The sequence below is a fragment of the Mycteria americana genome, chromosome 3 (genome assembly GCF_035582795.1).
Source record: "Mycteria americana isolate JAX WOST 10 ecotype Jacksonville Zoo and Gardens chromosome 3, USCA_MyAme_1.0, whole genome shotgun sequence".
In the NCBI taxonomy this organism is placed as follows: domain Eukaryota; kingdom Metazoa; phylum Chordata; class Aves; order Ciconiiformes; family Ciconiidae; genus Mycteria; species Mycteria americana.
The window spans coordinates 95,396,396-95,414,390 of NC_134367.1; the positions used below are offsets into that span (position 1 = coordinate 95,396,396).

Genomic DNA, 17,995 nt, shown 5'->3' on the forward strand with positions numbered 1-17,995 from the left:
ATGTGTTTTACACTGTTCATAACAGGTGGAACAGCATAAAATCAAATAATTTGTGTAACATATGTAAATGTTACATGTTTTCCTGCTGTTTACAGGTATAATTTCAGTAACCATCACGTGTTTTGAGAGGGCAGATCAAAACATCTACTAGTAGGAAACTTGTTTCAGATACTCTTTTTTCATTACATTCCTAATGCAGAATGTACAAAGCAGTTAAGTTACATATAGCCCCAGATTTTTCACTGAAACAAAAATTATGAGCAAGTTCTTTCTAGTGTTGGAAGGGACAAGAAGAATCACTGTTGAGTTAGCAGCTATAAGATCTCTTATCTTGGTTGTCAATCAGAAGCTGAAAGACTGAATTATTTCTGCTGGACTGATTTATTGCCTCCACAAAGTTTCTTGTTCCAGGCAAGGCTGCTTAAGGCTGCTCCTTAAAGAGTTTTGCTTGGCATAATATAAGATTAGGACTTTCATAAATGTGCTACTACTCAAGTCAAAGTTAGTCTGACATTTTATTTTCTAGCATACAAGATACAGTATGAAGCCTTCAGGATCTTTTGACTTCATAAAAAAAAAAATATTCTGAAGGGTTTTTTTTTTCCTCCTTGTTGAAAATAATCTGTAGTAACAAAGGATCTTTTTGTTGTTGGTGGTGTTAGTTTAAATCTAAACAGCGTAAGATGCAGTGAATTTCTGGTCACATATCTTCTGAGAGTGTTTATTGAAATATTAACATTATCAGTGTTCAAGAGAAGAATCTGTGTAAGCGCTCTTCCAAAAGATGGTTGAGTATTCCTAATTGAAAGCAAATTGCAGTGGCATCACAGGATAACAAAAGGAATTCAAGTACATTGAGGTCCCAGGGGATAGTTTTAGAGGAGACTGAACATGACTGAATCCTCTCTATTAAGCGAGAATTTCACAAACACTGTTACAGATTTTCTCCAGGGGACTGAAAGTGTGCATCTCCTATATAATATGCTTCATTAGAACTAAGTGAGAGTCACCATGTGGTTAGGATTCAAAATTTCAATCCAGTAGCCATCAGGATCCTGAACAAATGCAAGTCCTTTCATTTTACCTATTAGAAAAAAAAAAATACAAGATGAAGTTAAGATTACATACCTAGTTCTTAATGTCAAGTATGACTACTTTGAAAAGTATTTCTCCTTGTTTTCCTTTTGCATGAGAATTAGTTCAAATTTAGACAGCTAATTCTGAAAACATCCAGATTAGTTTTTAATCAGCATTAGATCTTTGTACACTAAATTGTCAATCTTGCTCTCAACAAAGCTGTAGTTTAAAGTCACTTTGAAATCTATCTTTTGTTGCTTGAAGTAAGTTTTCTGCATATGTCCCTGTAAGTGTTCACCCTCTAAATTCAGAAAAATATTTTTGTGCTCCAGGATGTTTTGACATATTTTCTTGAACTGGCTTTGCCAGTATAACATCCTGCGTTCCTCTGCCCTGTTCATCTCCCGTCATTCCTGCCTCCACACTGAAGTTTTACATTACTGTTTTTTGTTTGTGCCTGCCCCCCCCCCCCCCCCCGACATGGTTTACAGTACACATTTGCATCACTTCATAAAACAGAGAAATGCAGGGCAGGAATGTTTTAAATTTTACTGTTAGAAAAAAACATTACTCATTAAAACAGGATCCCCAAGAGTTGCCTTCAACAGTAGATCAGGATAGCACAGCTTAACGTGTAATCTTAAAGTGTTAACCACACACTTATACTTGCTCTATTAGGCTATTTACTGTAACAGAACCAACCTAATTCTTAGTATATTCTCGTTACAAAAACTTCTGAGAGAATACTAGATGTTTGATTCAGTCATGTAGGGAAAAAAATAACATTAGGTCTCTCAGCCTGCTCCACAAACAATGAATGTGAAGTCCAAAACTTCTCCCTTCTCCTTGGTATTTGCTGCATCAATTTTATTTCTTAATGTTAAAAAACAGTCTTTGCTCTCAGCCCCCACCTCTCCCCCCCCCCCAACTGCTTCAAGAGTTCTTTCCTGTGATTTATTCCATTTACAGACTAAGCTTCCCTCCCCTCCTACGAACTTAGAGCTGTGCAGTGATACAGAATCAAAGTCAGGAGCTCTCACTTCAATTTTCTCAAGGTTCACTAGGTGCTGCACAAATTAAAAAGGGCTCAGAAACTCTAAAATGCTAGAAATAATAAGGTCAATTCTTCGATCAAGACATCTGTGTTCAAGTTAAGTTTTCAGCTGTGCTTCTTACATTTGCTTCAGCTGAGAACACAGTGAATAAGATGACAATCACTTAAGTGTCTTTTCAATTAGTTGTTCTTATGCCTCTAGCAAGGAATCTAGAAGATCAATTCCAGTATGTGTAAACTGAAGCTTCATGTACTAATGTTACTTTCAAACTAAAAGAAACCTCACCGTTAGTACAGGCAACAGTCTAGTTTCTATAGCCAGAAGGAAGAAGTAGTATCACAGATTTGTGCATGCTGCTAAGTATGAGATGTCTGTTTTAGAATGCATCAGTCCTAAAACTCTCATGAGGCCTCTTCATGAAAGAGAATCCAGTTGAAAAATGCAAAGCTTCTCACCGATTTCTGCATTTTAGACTATTTTGACAGACATTTTTGTTTATGTACTCTCTAGACATTTGAGCTACACATTATGCATTTTTTATTAAGAGGTATGCAAGTCAAATATGATACAGACTAATGAGGCTACTTCTACCAAAGCTGACAGAACAGTTAAAATAATAATAGCTAGTAGGTGGCGTTAGGTGGATTTAAATAAAAACAGCCAGAAAAGTCAAGAATTACTCAGTTTTAATGGGCGAGAGTAATTATGTCTTCAGAGTCATCTGATTTTCACATGATAAGAAGCAAACAGATATGAAATGTGGGAATTTGATCCATGTTAAAGTAAATTCTGTAATAACTCTAGGCAGTAGTATACACAGTAAACTATGACACCAACAGAGCACGTGCATTTTAGTGAAGGTCAGACTACATACATAAGGCACGTAGCTAGACTGATTAACCGTTGTTACCGAGATGGCTCTATTGTCAGTTTTGCCCACTGAATAGGGTGCAGGGGTAACTGGTTCTAGCACCTTCTAAGCAGTGACAACTACTAGAAACTTATTACCCAGCTTTCCAGGAAGATCTACTAGGCATAATATATTAAAAATAAGGAAAAAAAATTGACTGTGATTTCTGATCAAGGCTTACCATCATCTGGTTTCTTCACAAATTTCACTCCTAGTTCTTCAAACCTCTTACAAGCTTTATTGACATCAGGGACAGCAATTCCAATGTGTCCTGCGCAACAAGGTAAAAAGAGTGAAGTACACTGTAAGTATTGCTGGGTGTTCTAGGAAAAAGTTTACATGCTGTAGTTCACGTAAGATACGACTGTATACAAGAAAAACATTGCTTCCAGAAAGAAGAGCATTTTGGGTATAAACATTATTCTCCTTCAGAAAGCTGGCTTTTTGATAATGCCTTTTAAAATAGGAACTTTGGAGTTAAAATCTCATATTGTTTAGATGAGAATATTATCTGGAGTAGGAAAAAATAAGATTTTCAATCAAACTTTTATCTGTATTTCCCTTCTTGAAGCATGTCCACATAACAGGATTTTGTTGCATTTCCTCAGTTCAACAGTACAAGGAGTTTATCATTAATGCTGTATTTGTAGAGACTAACACTAGCACTATGCAAGGCCTGAGCTTACAAATCAATTCGAAGCTTTAAATGTCAAGTGGCTAGATTGAATATGAAACTTATTTCACAAGCCAGTGACCTTTCAAGCACTCAAAATATCAAATCGAGCCACACAAATACTATCCTCAGTGCTACAAACAGAATTCTTCTTGTAGCTTAAAATGGGTAACCAGTGGGTTATAAAATAGAAATCCAAATGTAAATCAAGTCTAAACACCATGATAATCTGATACACAAGAGCAATTACTGTTCTTCATTCAATAGTTACTATTAGCATGCGTTTGTTTGCCAAAGGATCAGATTCTGTATAAAAACTGTAACTGTGGCTCATTACTTATTTGTTTATTACACATTTGTTTACCTATTTTCACAATCTTTCACAGCATACATGCTGGAAGAAGAGAGACAAAGGATGAGATGCAAGTTCCCTTCTTTCCTAGAGCTAGTACGTTTTCTTCAAAGTAACCTACTAGAAAAGTCTTTCCATCCACACAAGTTTAAAATATTTTCTCTACTAGTTCTCATAAAGCCTAGAGTATACACTTACCCAATAACCTTTGCACAGAATTTATATAGATGTTTTCTAAAAAACATATGAAACTGTTTCTCCCCAATACACGAGAGAAAAAATGTGATCACAATAAACCAAAGCTTAAAAACTACAAACACAAAACTAAAGACCTACCAAATCCTCGGGGATCTGAATTGCCATTGTGGTAAGATTGATTTTCATCATTTTCAGTGCCCCAGTTGCTGTAAGAAGCAATTATTACATATTGAAGAAAAGCATCAAAATTAACAAATCCTAAATGCTCGGTTTCCTCAGGAGTACTAAGTTGTTTCTCCTAAGAAACCAGAGAATTTCAGCTGTTGGCTGCATTCATTAAACTATCAAGATTTCCCTAGTCACAGGTCCTAGGGATAGTCTTGGGGCTAGTCATGTTCACAGCCCTTCACTCGCATTCAGATTCTACATTTGAATGAGTCAAAGACACTGCTGTCTCATTCAGCTTAGAGAGAATGTTGCGCTGCAGGAGTCAGTTTATCTACCCATCACTGAGGAACAAACAGTGAGGGTAGCAGGTCCTGAAGGCAAGCTAGACAGTGGGGTATTTGGGAGATTCATTCTGAACAATTACAATTATTAGTAGCATTAACCAAATTGTCCTGTTTTTGGGAAGTATATGTTTTGACTTAATATCTCTTTTGATCAGATTCCAAAAGCAATAGTTATTCATTATTAGGATGCTCTGGGGATTCAAAGGAAGTTCTAACTACATTGGGTTTTCCTAAATTCTGTGGCTTCCTACCCAGATGGTACACATACTCAAAATACAGCAAGCATTATTTCGTGTTTATGTTCCACTGTTCATCTAGCAGTTTGAAAGAGCTCTGGAAAGAGAACGATTAAACTTGCCAAGTATCCAAGATCTCAGCCGTACTTTAAGGCTATATGAGAGTGAAGATGCTTCCACAGTAATGATTACATTTTTTATTCAATCCAACAGGATTTACACTCATCCACTTCTGTTTAATCACTGTTAGCTAAATGTCATCTCTCATTATATTAATACTTACTGTGTCAGTTCAAGCGTAGCTTTTCTAGAGAAGGTCCAAGCTGTTCTCTCAGTTTTATCTTTCGGGATATCATTTTTATCTTCATACGCCAGGAAATAGAGTGAGAACTTCATAGTCGGAAAGTCAAATTTTTGAAGCAGTCTAAATGGCAACAATTATTTTGAAATAGTAACTTACGTTATCGGGTTATCAGTTATCAGTACAAGTCATCAGATAGCTTGCAAATAAACCAAGATGCTTCCCCCACGGAAGAATTATTGCTGTGATTTTTTGCCTTTCTGACTGTAATCCACATCTTAAAATAGCTACATTTTGAACTATCACATAGAAACATTCCAGAACACATTACAAACCTACAAAAATTAGAAGAATCAGATGCTTAAAAGCCAAACTATCAGTAACTGAAGAGCAAAGCCAGTACAAAAGCTCAAGTCTTGAGGCTGCTACTCTGTTACTTGTCCGTATTTCCTCAGGAAGATCTTTATGTTTATCCACTTTAAAATATCACCAAGGAATAAAAATATTTACTTTGAAACTTATTCATTCTGGGGAGCTCACTGGCACCGGACAAAGTTTAAGAACAGGGCAGGATTAAAGAACAAACATACCTTTAGATGAAATATTTTTACAATTTCAATAGCTAGGTATAATGATAAAATCCATCTCAAATGTGACAATTTAATCAACTAAAAAATACTTAAGGTGAGAAGAAGCTGCTTATAAAATTCATCTCTTTACTAGAGACAAGAAGTCACCCACTTTCCTGTGAAATATTTGATACATCTCTGTTTTCACCTAATTTCCAGAGATGGTGTGGCATACTTCAAACCATTTTTACATAGGACGTTTAACCAGAACAAGTAGGCATGCAAAACAAATGTGATTTCCTTTTCAGCTTACTAGGTATTTAGTTTTTATTTTCTCACACCCACATCTTCACTAAAGTGGAAGTAGTTTATCTTACTTTAGTCTGGACTCATTTCAAGATGTTTAAAAACATGCTAGAATGTTGTTTTGAAATAACTCATTTCAAATATCAAGAATGTGCACAGAGCCTTAGTATAAACACATCAGGCTACTGCAGGGCATCTACCTCCCAACAGCCTTCTCCAAAGACTGAGTTTGGACCTCGTCTCCAGCTTCCATTGCCTTGGTCTCGTATGACCGGAGGTGGTCATAAGCCACCTCTGCGAACTAGTAGAGAACTTAATTTCAAGATTGATAGCAATGACTCCTGATTATAAGCACATTTTCATAAAGGTTACGAGTTAGCTGCAGGCTCAGTGAGGAGGAAGTAAGCAAGCTGTACGCTGATATTTAATGACCTATTTAAGAAAAAAAGAAATTTCTAGTCAAGACCAATATTAGTTCATTTGCAGCTTAGGCATTAACTCTGCTGTGGGAGTTCTCAGAGGTTGCCAGACTGTCCAACTGAGCATCAGCTGATGGGCCAGCATTGTTTATATAGTTAGACCAATTAGTATAATTACACCAAAATAACAAAAACTTTTCAGAAGAATAGTAGGAAAAAACCAAACTTATTGTGGCATACAACTTCTACTCACGTCATTCCAAGAACTCTTGTATAAAAATCCAGTGACTTCTTAGGATCCTTTACTCTTAACATTGTCTGCTGCAACAAAAAATCCTGTGGAAAAAAAAGGTTTATTAGTTATACATCAACCAGAATTTAATTATGGGTATTAACAAAGATGACAGTTAACAATGAATCTAAAACTAGCAGGTTTAGAAGTAGCAAATAGGGTACAACATTAAGTGTAAATAAAACCTTTTGTCCTGATCCTACACATACAGATTTGCGTTAAATAATATGCCTTTGTAACATAATGTTTAAAACAAATAAACAATACCACTACTGGTATCACTTAATATATATTATCAGTGGTACCAAAAAAGGGTATCATTCTTATCTTTATTATTCTTTTATGGAGCTGTACTGCACATGAACCACTTTGCATGCAAGCACACTAGGCACAATATTTGATATTGGGCCTCACTACAGACACAGAATTTAAATAAAGCTAAACTCCTGAACTCATTATATTTATTATTTCATTGCACAGGTGTTGAATTTCCATCAAGCTTGATATCTTGGCAGCAAAACCGGCCTGCAATTCTGTAAGGGTATTTTCCTCAAGCCACAGGGTAACTTTACATACCAAGGGCTAATGAACAACTAAGTGGATGAAAAGTGAATGGTAGGATAGCCTAGACAGACGTATTTAAAAAAAAGAAAAGACAGACGTAGAGCAACTGAAATGCAATTACAAGGTTCTCCTAATAAAAAATAAAAATGTTTGGGGGGATTTTTTTCGGCAAGCCTGGCATGTGCCGGCTGAAGAGCCCCCGTAGCACCCGATTACCCCGCGGCCGAGCGCAGAGCGGGCGCTGGCTCCAGCCTGACCTACGCTCAGCGCAGCAGCACAGGCGCCACGGCAGGCCTGGCCTCGGGGCGGGACGTGACAGGACAGGACGGGAGCGGGCAACGACCGGCCCAGCGGATCCGCCCTTCACCCCGAAACGTGAAACCGAGCCGGGCTGCCCGGCACCGGGACAGTCACCCCACACAAGGCGGAGCGGCGCACCCCAAGCGTCTGGGCAGCTCCCTGCCGAGCAATCCCCGGCCACCCCTCTCGCTCCCCCACGCCGGGACCCTTCCCGGCCCCATGCCGCCTCCCATCCACCGCACGCCCGCCGGGCAAAGAGCAGGGGAGGGCACCGGCGCTGCCGCAGCGCCAGGGCATCCTCGTCACCCCCATCCATCCCACCTTCGTGCTGGCATCCGGCTCCGAGCAGGCGCCATAAGCTGCCTCGTCGCTGAGGCCGCTGGGCTCGGCTGGGGCCGCCATGTTGGGAGGAGGAGGCGGAGGAGGGGAGGAGGAGGCGGCGGTGCCCGCGGGAAGGCGGTGCTCCGCTCCGCTCCGCCCCGCCCCGGGGGGCGTCCCTGCAGCAGGGCCGCTACTTGGCGGGGATGACTGAGGGGTGTTTGGGCAGGTGTCCGATCAGGTCATGTGCTGCCTGTTCGTTCCTATAAGCATTATCGGGAAGGAGCCTCCTGACCGTGGAGTTAATTAGCGAAGGGAGGACGGAAACCACAGATCCTTCGCGTTGCTGTGACCATGCATCCCGCTAGCTGCCGCTCGCAGGCATAGGGTACCGTACAAGTGCCTAAAGCGGGTGTAGGTATCCAGCTCCGATGGAATGGTGCTTTTTTTTTGTAAATCCTTCCGACGGGCGGCATCTTTGGGTGGTTTGGAAACCGGGCCTTGCTCCCTCAGCCCTGTTGGCAAATATACCCCCGGTGCGCTCGTTTTGGTACCGAGGGAGGTTGGTTTCTGCCTTTGCCTACAGACGCTGGGAGAAGGTTTGAAGTTTGACACCCTTTGCAGTTACGCAGTGACGTTTTAGTAGAAAGAGTTATTTCTGGTCTAAAAGAGAAGAATCATCTTTCTTTCAAAAACTCGGCATGAAAACCAGGATTGAATACTTAGGAAAAAAAATACACTTTGGATAATGGAGAAAAAAGCACTTTTGCAGCGCTGCATTCTCACTGCGTTACCTAAGTAACTTCCACAGGTACACTTAAAGCCAACCCCTGAGCAAGGGAATTCACGGTACGTCGCTGCGCGGAGCTCTCCGGTGCCCAGCACGGTCTGTGGCAGAGAATCTCAGTCCGGCTTCTGGGGCTCGAATTTCGGCTGGGCTGCGCGGGGCCGCAGGGACGCGCAGGCGCAGCGGACGGGAGCCGGCAGCGGCGCCTCTGACCCAGCGCCTGCGGATCCGCGGGGGGGGGGGGGGGGGGGGGGGCGCGAGCAAGCCCCACGCGCGAGCAGCGGCGCAGACGTTACGGACCCCTCCTAACGGCTACATCTTAACGATAACCGCCTCACGGCTCGCCGTTTCCCTCTGCCGCGCCATATAGCCCCAGCAGGGAGGCAGGACGCCTGGCTGCGGGACAGCTGGTACGGAGGAATCTTCTCGCAATAGGCGTTGGAACGGCTTGCTCTGCCTTCTGGCGGGGGGGAGCAACGGCCGGCGGTTGTGGTGCTGGGCGGTTGCTCCCCTCGTTGTGAGGCTCACCTCTAGCCAGGTTGGTGGGGCTCTTTGCCTGCATCTCTCTTCTAAACCTGAAGTGCCAGTTAAGGCACCTCAGCTTTTCAGAAGAGAGCCAGAAGTCATTATCCTTCATACTCTGTGCTTTGGAATCCTCCCGTTTTCCTTCCTTCCCTTGCCTCATCCTTCTGCCGTCTAAGACATGTGCTGGAAACCAGACTGGCTTTTCTTGCATGAACAGGTCCTGTAGACAAGGCTTAGGGCACCCTGGAGAGGAGGACAGAAAGTTTTAATAGAAAAGCACATCAGCTGTTACAACTAGGATAGGTAGCCAGCTGGAGTTCATGCTATTTTTTGAAAAGTGTGAAAATTGCAGCTGAGCTGCCAGATACCTTGAATACAGATGCTTGGAGAGTCAAGGAGGATGCCAGTATACAATGTAGTCTTTGTTTCTAAAGAGAGCTGTGAGAACCCCACATCTCTCATACTGAGCTTTAGGGAAAGGTATCACCTTCAAGAGGACCAGTTAAAAGGCAAGGAAATTAACATCCAACCTATTCCACCTGTGTGTCAAGGAGGAAATTGCCACTGCTAACCTTACAGATGACCAGCCCAGTCAGATAAACATGAGGGAAAAGAAAGGAGTTGATTAATTTAGATTTTACATTTTCCTTTTTTATTTCATGACTTTCCGAAGTTGTTTTTTCTTAGTATTTTTACTTCAAGAAAGAGATGAACGTTTTCTATGAGGTGATTGCATGCCGAAGTCCATAGCAGCCGCTTTCCTAATCATGGGCAAAAATAAGACACTAGTAATGTAGCACCAGGTGTTGCTTTTCATGTCACCCTGGCTTCTGATTTTCTATTTCCTGCATCAGGCAATAGTGTATGAGAGAGAACATAACACAGTTACACATGTGGTTGGCTGCTCTAAGGCTTTGCAAGAACTACTAGGTAATTCTTGATAGTTATTTTAATTCTTGTAGTAATAGTAGCCTGAGTAGAATAACAATTTCCGTGCTTTTGTTTTTATTTGCTATCCTGGGTATGACCTTAATGGCATATCTTAACATTTGTTTTCTAAAATACTTCCCCATTATAACATCCTTGTGAAACCGGACAAGCTATTTTTAGAGAAAAAATTAGACACAAGGTAAGGACTTTAGGTGTAGCTCTACTGATTATCACGGTGCCTTAAAGCTAATTTCGCAATCCATGTGTAGATTTGAGCACACTGAATAAAACATTTAATTTTCTATATATGAGTGTTAAGTTCTACCAAATGGGATTGATGGCAGCCAGCGCATGCAAGTGGGTGAGTATGCTCCATAATAAGAAAACATGGAGAGGATTTAGATGCTGCTTTGCAACCCTGAATTATGGGCTTGGGAGTCACAAATCAAACCTTTCCTATGTGGTAGTGGAGTAGAAAGGGAAAGAAAATTGAAGGAGCCTCCTTTGTATAACAGCCTACTGCTTAGCAGTCAGCCATGAATATACTTTGTTTTGGGCCATTTTAGAAATCCTCATCTAGGACAATTAACCTGCTAGTCCTTGGCCGCCAAGAGATGGACTGAGAAATTCCTTTCTCCTGTTGAAGAATGATATCTGTTCCCCATGAACTGCAGTGTTCCAGGGTTTAGGCACAGAATTAAGAGAAAGTCTCACTCTGTTTCATTATGCTGAAGATGTCTGATGCTAAATGAAATTTTTTCCACTGAAAAAATACTACCCAACACCCTCCATCTTGCATTACTTCTGCAAACACTTACACACGTTAAGAATATTATGCACAGCGGGGCATTTGTTATAAAAATCATGTGTAAGTGCTTATGCGAGCAATGTTTTAAGACCTGGTATGGAAGTGTATGCAAGTCTTCTTGTAAACTCAGTTGCTGAATATGTGTGTGTATTTTGCAAACTAAAATTTAAACAAATCATTTATATTCTAAACTATTTCTATTTCTCAGTAATCAGATATTCAGTGAAAGCATTAATATTTTTAAAAATTTATGTATTGTACAGAAAGATGTTCACAAAATATAAACGTATGGTAAATTATTTTTAAAAAATCTTTCTGTAATCATCTTCACCTTGACATTTGTAACCTACCATAAGATGTATATAAATGTCTGTTAGCTTAAGAACTTGAAGATGACTTGATGAGAGTATTAAATTCATATATGTGGGAAGTCAGTTTTGAGATGCTCTTATTTTTGGTGTTTTAATTCCCTACCTTGCTCTTCCTTCTGGTCTTCTTGAAAAGGTAGACTTGAAAAATCTGGATCGTTATAAACACAATTTTTTTTTCAAATTTCAGAATGGAGGGGGGTCAAAAAAATAATAAAGGAAGTTCAAACACTGGAGAAGATGCTGGGCCCAGTCTTGCTGCCACAAATAGTGCTGGGCCTAATCTCACTGCAGAGAATTCCATGCCTGCTCCTGTTATACCAGAAGATGCTATAGCCAAATCTATTCACCATACTCGACAAATGGCAAGCTTTTCATCTTCCCAAGAGTCTTTTTCTGTTGCAAGCCGAAAGTTATCTCGGTTTTGCCGGAGCACTAGTGGAGTTGTGTCCTTGCAAGAAGTTTTAAAAGAAAAGCAGGTTTAGTATTCAAACTTAAATCTTGAAATAGATTTCTGGTTCTTTTCTCAGATTATTCTATTCAGTTTATATTAATTATTTATTTTTTCTTTCTTTTTTTTCTCTTTCCTTTTTGTTTATACTCAGTTCTTTTATTAAATTATTCCTGGTAGAAAGTGAATGACTCTTTGGTTTTAATGTTTGCAGTAATTTAACATTTTACCTCAAAGTAATAGAGGAAGGAAGCAGGAGATATTAACTGAATAATTTACACTGAAGCAAAGCTGTACCTAGCTTAGTTCCTGCAAATATTTACCCACTCTAGATACTTTAGTTTTCAATTGATTTGTGACCTTTCTGTATTAATGTAATAAATTGAAATACTGATTGTGAAAAATAAAGCCAGTTAATATGGCACAAAAATATCTTAAAATCTAGCTGTAGTATATTTAATGTTTGCTTTTCCTTGACATGTCCTCAGAGTTGACTTTATGTTTTATAATAATTCTTAGTAATTTGTTCTTCTGTTTGCCTCTGAAAATTTAGATTTTTTTAAAGAGTAGGGCGGTTAAGTAGTCTTAGTCTTACAAGACAGCAGATTTCAGCATTAGTTGCAAGTTAAGTAGCAGGTCATTGTTGGGATCACTTTGTGTATTTTTAATTTGAAAGACATGTTTAATGTTTTAGGCTCGATACAAAGAAGCAAGAGAATATCGAAGAACAAAAGTTGATGCTTCATATAAATACATATTTGAAGTTGTCAGTATCAGGCTAGGTTTAGACTTAACAACTGTGGAAGAAATGATTTTGGATGCCCCTTCGGTGAGTCTGTTCTGTATGTTTGTTGATTTCAATTTTTAATCAAAATACGTAGTAGATTGCCCCTTTGATATGAAGTGTTATCCATCATTTAGATTGTTTCTGCCAGAAAATGTGATTAATAAGGCACACAACTCATCTAAAATGATACCTGACTAAATCATTCAGCTTAGTTTCCTGGCAGATTTGCAAATATTCCCAGGGTTTTTGATTGTGGCTTTTTTCTCTTTCTTACCTCAAGGAAAATATAATTACTGCTGTTATTTTACCCCGAGGGATTCTTGTCACACCCACCAGTTCCAACAAGTTTCATCCATCTCAGCCTGACATTATTATATTCTAAAGATTATAGTTTTTGTTAAGCTAGTCCTCACTGAAATGCCAAAGATTCTGCAAAGATATGCATAACTTCATAGGAACATTTTGAAAATTGAGTGTTATTTAGTAATAAGAGGGAAGATTAATCCTGCACCGTTTAATTAATGTAATTACATTTGGTAAGACTAATTAAATAATTTCCAGTTTTGAGTGCTTTGTTTATTTTTTGAATGTTTAAAAGATGGGATAAAGTGGGTTTGTAGAGTGAGTAGATCCCACACCTGTGGAACTTCCAAAAGCTCAGCCATTCTTTGTGTGTCTTTAGTGTTCATAGTGTTCCAAAGTGCTTGAACAAACAGGAGCAACCAGCTAAACTCTTCTTTTAGTAGAGTATCAAAACTCAGTATGGCTGTATGTGAAAATATATGGCCCTTGCCTTCTCTGATTGCATGATGTTATTTAGAGAGATTTGACAACATTCAGAACTCAGCCAGATATTGTCTCCTTTGAGCAAACAAATCAATTGTTAGAACTTCAGCTGTTCAGTTACAAGCCAAATTTAGACCCAATCCAAATTTGTTGTTTATTGTTTATTTAATAATATTTATAGGTCATAAAATGTACTTAAACAGTCCTGTTTTTTCTTGTGCTTACACAACATAGAAGTGCTTTAAGTGTTGTCAGTCAACTAACATTTCCTTTTTTTTACAGTTGCTAAATGGTATATCGTTTTAGATCATCCTGACTTCATGTAAAACTGCTGTTCTATGCTGAGTTTGATTAATTCAGACACTTGAGAACCTTTGGGTTCTTAAGGCTTTTTTTTTTTTTTTTTTTTAGTTTTGGTTTGGTTTGGGCAGGGGGAGGTTTGCTGTCACCAGGACCATCTGAAAACTTTTTATGGTTGGAAATTTTCCAGTTTTAGTTTATTCATAAACAGTTTACGCTGCTGGGGCTGTGTCAACATTGTCCTTTAACAACTTGTCAGTTAGTAAATTCCCATAAAGATATCATGTCTTTGACATCCATGAGTTAAGTTTTACCCTTTAAAGCATTAGCCTGTGTGTGTATTCACACAGTAAGTGTTTGTACCACATGGACTTGAACCAGAAGCTATTTGCAGAAGCAGTAACTCCAGGGACAGCTCATGTCTTACCCCCTGTGTAAAGTCATACAAGCCCAAAAGTTACTGTTTGCCTTTCTCTTCCTCTCAAGTTGGAGTGCTTTTTGCAGCAGTGAATCTTTTTCTGATTCTTGCCATTGCCCTTTCAGTACTTTACCAATTTTGCTTTTCTTTCACTATTTTGGGGGGGAGTTTTTCTGTATTTTTCTCAGTTTTAACCCTGTTATTCACTAGTGCCTGTTAACCAAAGTGAAAGCGCAGCATGCATTTCTAGAGCTGGCTTGCATTTACTTCTTTTATTTTTGCACAATTTTGTCTTCTCAGAAGAGTGGGTTTAAATTCTGTCCACCTGAGTGTCACTGATTTTCCTATCACAGTTCTGTTTCAGATTTTATATTTGTTTATTTTGGGGAAAAAGTCATGCTTGTAAGAAATATACCACATGTAGAGGTGTAATGCTTTGTACTTGAACAGATGATACATCTCCAGACACACTTGGTAGCTAGATTTCTGACTTTTTTGATGGGGGGGAAACAGGAGGTCTCACTACCAAGGTTGAGCCCTTCAGTTGGACAGTTTGAATGCCCAGTTGCATCTTGTTGAGTTAGTCATCCTTGCAGATAACAACTACAGAGACTGTGACAGAAGCTGGATTTTGACCAGATCAGTACCTTCTGATCTCCTCCAAACCTTCTTTGAGTGCTTTTCAGGGCTTTATTCACTTCCTGCTAAATCACCTATTCTGGTTTTACCAGGACACACAAATTGCCTAGGGCAGTTTGAAAATTCAGGTTTTGGAAACCCTAGCTATAATTTCAGGCAAGTTCTTCAGAATGATAATCCATACACAAACAGCATTTGTTTCAAAGCTTTGCATCCTTACTATCCAAAGCACCTTGTATACCATGACAAAATCAGAATTGCCATCTAGAGACCTGTAGTGTTTTAGGGTGGCCAGTTTATGGACAGGTACAGCAAGCCAATTTTGGGGCAGCATGGTCTCCTGCAGATGTGATCTCATTGTCCTTCCAGAGGTCGGCAAAATCTTTGTCATCATGAAAAGGTTTTGGAGCTGATGTGGCCAATTCATGTCTCCAGAATAAAATCCTCATGTGTTATGCTACTCCTGTTTTACAAATGAATCTTTTACATTTAGGGGTAGAGTAGCAATAGCAGGGTATGTCAAGTCATGCAAATCTCATGTGTATGTTTCTAAGTCTTCTATGACCAGTTACTTCCAGTTGATACTTTAGACTTACAGATCTCTGTGACTGAAAGAATATCCTCCAGTGTCTCTGCATTACTGGCCAAGACCGTAAACATTTCATATACAGTTACCAGGAGCTAGGCTACCTGTGTGTGCACATTCAGTACTTGAAGGCAATATTTGAAATACCTGTTATGTTGTTTTATAACTCCTCACAATATTTGAGGATAAACATTACATGCCACCAAAACTTCAAACAGTGGCATGGTCAAATTATTTTTGCATGTCTTAAAGGCACATAAAATTTTAATATTTTGAGTAACAAGTATTCACTCTTTGATTTAACAGTTGGAAGCCTTTGATTCTTTTTTTGCCAAGGGAGGAAGTAAAACATTGAGAGTTTTCTATCAAGAAGGAGAAGCACCAGGAATAGGTAAATTTTTAGCAATAGTAGTACAGGCAGACATAATAGTACCTTCTATTGTTAATTTTGTTTAATGTTTCCCAGAATAAAATCTGTTTTTACTTGTTCATAATTTTGAAGTCTTTTGCTATAAGGACTGAAAATTCAGATTTTAAATATTTGCTTCAAGTCAAATTGTTTAGAAAAATTTCAGACAATTTCAGCCATTCTTGGAAGGAGGGCTATAAAAAGATAAGTTTGTCTGAAATCTTAAAGTGGTTGCAACTTTTTCTTACAGGAGTTATGCCCCCAGTTCATTAGAAAGTACTTTTATAAAATCTGTCTGAATTTGCATTTATTATAAATATGTGAAATTTTTTAGTTTTCACATGCTTGGTAGAGATTTAGAATTTAATGGTTAAAATCCCTAATGATTCTCTAAGCACTGAACATGCTGTTCCCTTACCTATTTATATGAAAGGCTCAAATTGCATAGGATTACATCCACAGGGGACCTGAGGGTATCTCATATTCTCTATTTTCTCACTTAGGCATGACATCTTATTTGATAGGGTGAATGCAAATAAACAAAGTACCTCAGTCACCAGCAAATTAACCCAGAATGATGAGCCTGAGCAAAATCCCTTTTCAGTGCAGTACAATGTGCCAAAATTGCTTTGTAAGACCTATGTTAAGTGTTTGGTGTACATTTTTAATTGTGTGGTTAGTTACAGCCACAGATTCTGCCAGTTTTGCCTCTGTTACACAGAAAAGAAGAAAATAAATTATTTCTATGTTGAATTTTATTTCACTATATTGATTTTAAGCCTTTTATAATACCTTTACTCTTAAAAATAGTGACACCTATGAAATTCTTTTCAGAATGTGGTCGGACAATTCCAGGAGTTGTAAAAGGAAGTAAAATGATGCGATTTTATGTGGACAATACGCCAGACAAATTCGTAGGACTATGCTTATTTTTTGTTCGTTGTAAGAATGACAGCCCTATAAGTGCAAAAACTATACATGAGGTAGTGTCTCGTACATTTTAAAAACTAAAAACTTTGAAAGTAGCTATTTTTGTTTATTATTTGTTTCAGAATTGTCACATAACTAAAGTTACTAGTAACTGTGTTTTTTAAATGTTATATCATGCTCTTTGCTCTCCTTTTTGGATAGACAATGAATAGCTGTATTACTTCAGCAAATACTCAGGATATCCTGAGAATTCAGTGTCTTACAGGACTTTTGTTAAAGAAGTTGGCATTTAGATAAATTTCTCATTCTTGCTGTTTTTGAAGAGGTTGAAGCCACTAAGTACATTTTAAGAAATCTCTAAACTAGAAGGACTCACTGAGAAGACTTTATTGCAAATAGCAGGAGAGGAAAAGTTTACTTGTACCTTTCTCTTTTATGTCTCTTTGAATGCGTGAAATACACGTTTATCCTATGTAAATTATGCAGCATGAGTTTTTCTGCTTTACAACTGTATTAAGACAAATTATTAGGTAAGTGTGGGCTTCATTCTTGTTTATATAGCTACACATCTTAATACTCGGGCAGTACTCAAGGGTCAGTAAACTGATAAGAATCAGTCCTACATATGTATCTTCCAATTAATATGATTTCAAATTCTTCAGACAGAAAATCCATTATTAATTTATATACTTTATATATTAAAAATATGTTGTTCCTTTTGAGAGCTGAGAAGGTGAAAGGGGAAAAGCACTATTAGAAGTAAGATACAAGATCTGTCATTATCAAGAGTCTCAATATTGGTCATAAATATTACTTTTTCATCAGATCCCTACTGAAGTGTTGAGAAAAGGAAATTTATGTTCTAGGGAGTCTGTTACATGAAGTATGTTAATATTTGCTGATTTGAAGGACATTTAAAATATTGGAATATTAAAAATAGTCAGAATTTGTAAAGTTTAGTTTTGGAGAGTAGACAAAAATTTCATCTGATCCAAAGTAATATACATTCAGTCAGATAATTACTTCTAATATAATTTCAGATACAGACATTCAGAGCATTTTTGCTACTTGCATTTCATTACTTAGTACCTAATTGTATATGGGGACATTTAGAATATTTTTAATTGGTATGTACTATTTAAAAAATTTCCAAACTTTCTGTATGATAGGGAAATAACTGAAATTACAA

At 38.3% G+C, this 17,995-nt stretch overlaps 2 protein-coding genes across 2 annotated transcripts in view; one reads left to right on the top strand and one right to left on the bottom strand.

Moving 5' to 3' along the window:
* Positions 1-496: 496 nt before the first annotated feature.
* GLO1 (glyoxalase I) lies at positions 497-8,210 on the bottom strand. The gene is made up of 6 exons (XM_075496201.1): positions 8,086-8,210; positions 6,862-6,944; positions 5,297-5,437; positions 4,404-4,471; positions 3,224-3,313; positions 497-1,084 (listed from the first exon to the last, which is right to left on the bottom strand). The coding sequence occupies exons 1-6, from the start codon at positions 8,164-8,166 to the stop codon at positions 996-998; spliced, it is 552 nt and encodes a 183-aa protein (XP_075352316.1). The 5' UTR covers positions 8,167-8,210; the 3' UTR covers positions 497-995.
* Positions 8,211-16,736: 8,526 nt separating this feature from the next.
* Positions 16,737-17,995, top strand: part of DNAH8 (dynein axonemal heavy chain 8) — a 142,769-nt gene continuing 141,510 nt past the window's right edge. The window contains 1 exon segment of the mRNA XM_075496199.1: positions 16,737-16,859. Coding sequence (XP_075352314.1) covers positions 16,752-16,859 — 108 coding nt within the window. The 5' untranslated portion in view covers positions 16,737-16,751.

Bases quoted from the DNA above. Each gene is read 5' to 3' on its own strand.
- GLO1 (XM_075496201.1), bottom strand. From the start codon at position 8,166: ATGGCGGCCCCAGCCGAGCCCAGCGGCCTCAGCGACGAGGCAGCTTAT. The intron at 4,472-5,296 runs GTAAGTATTAAT...TGCTTCTTACAG, and splicing joins GCTACGCTTGAACTGACACA to CAACTGGGGCACTGAAAATG. The intron at 1,085-3,223 runs GTAAGCCTTGAT...TTTTTCTAATAG, and splicing joins TGTGAAGAAACCAGATGATG to GTAAAATGAAAGGACTTGCA.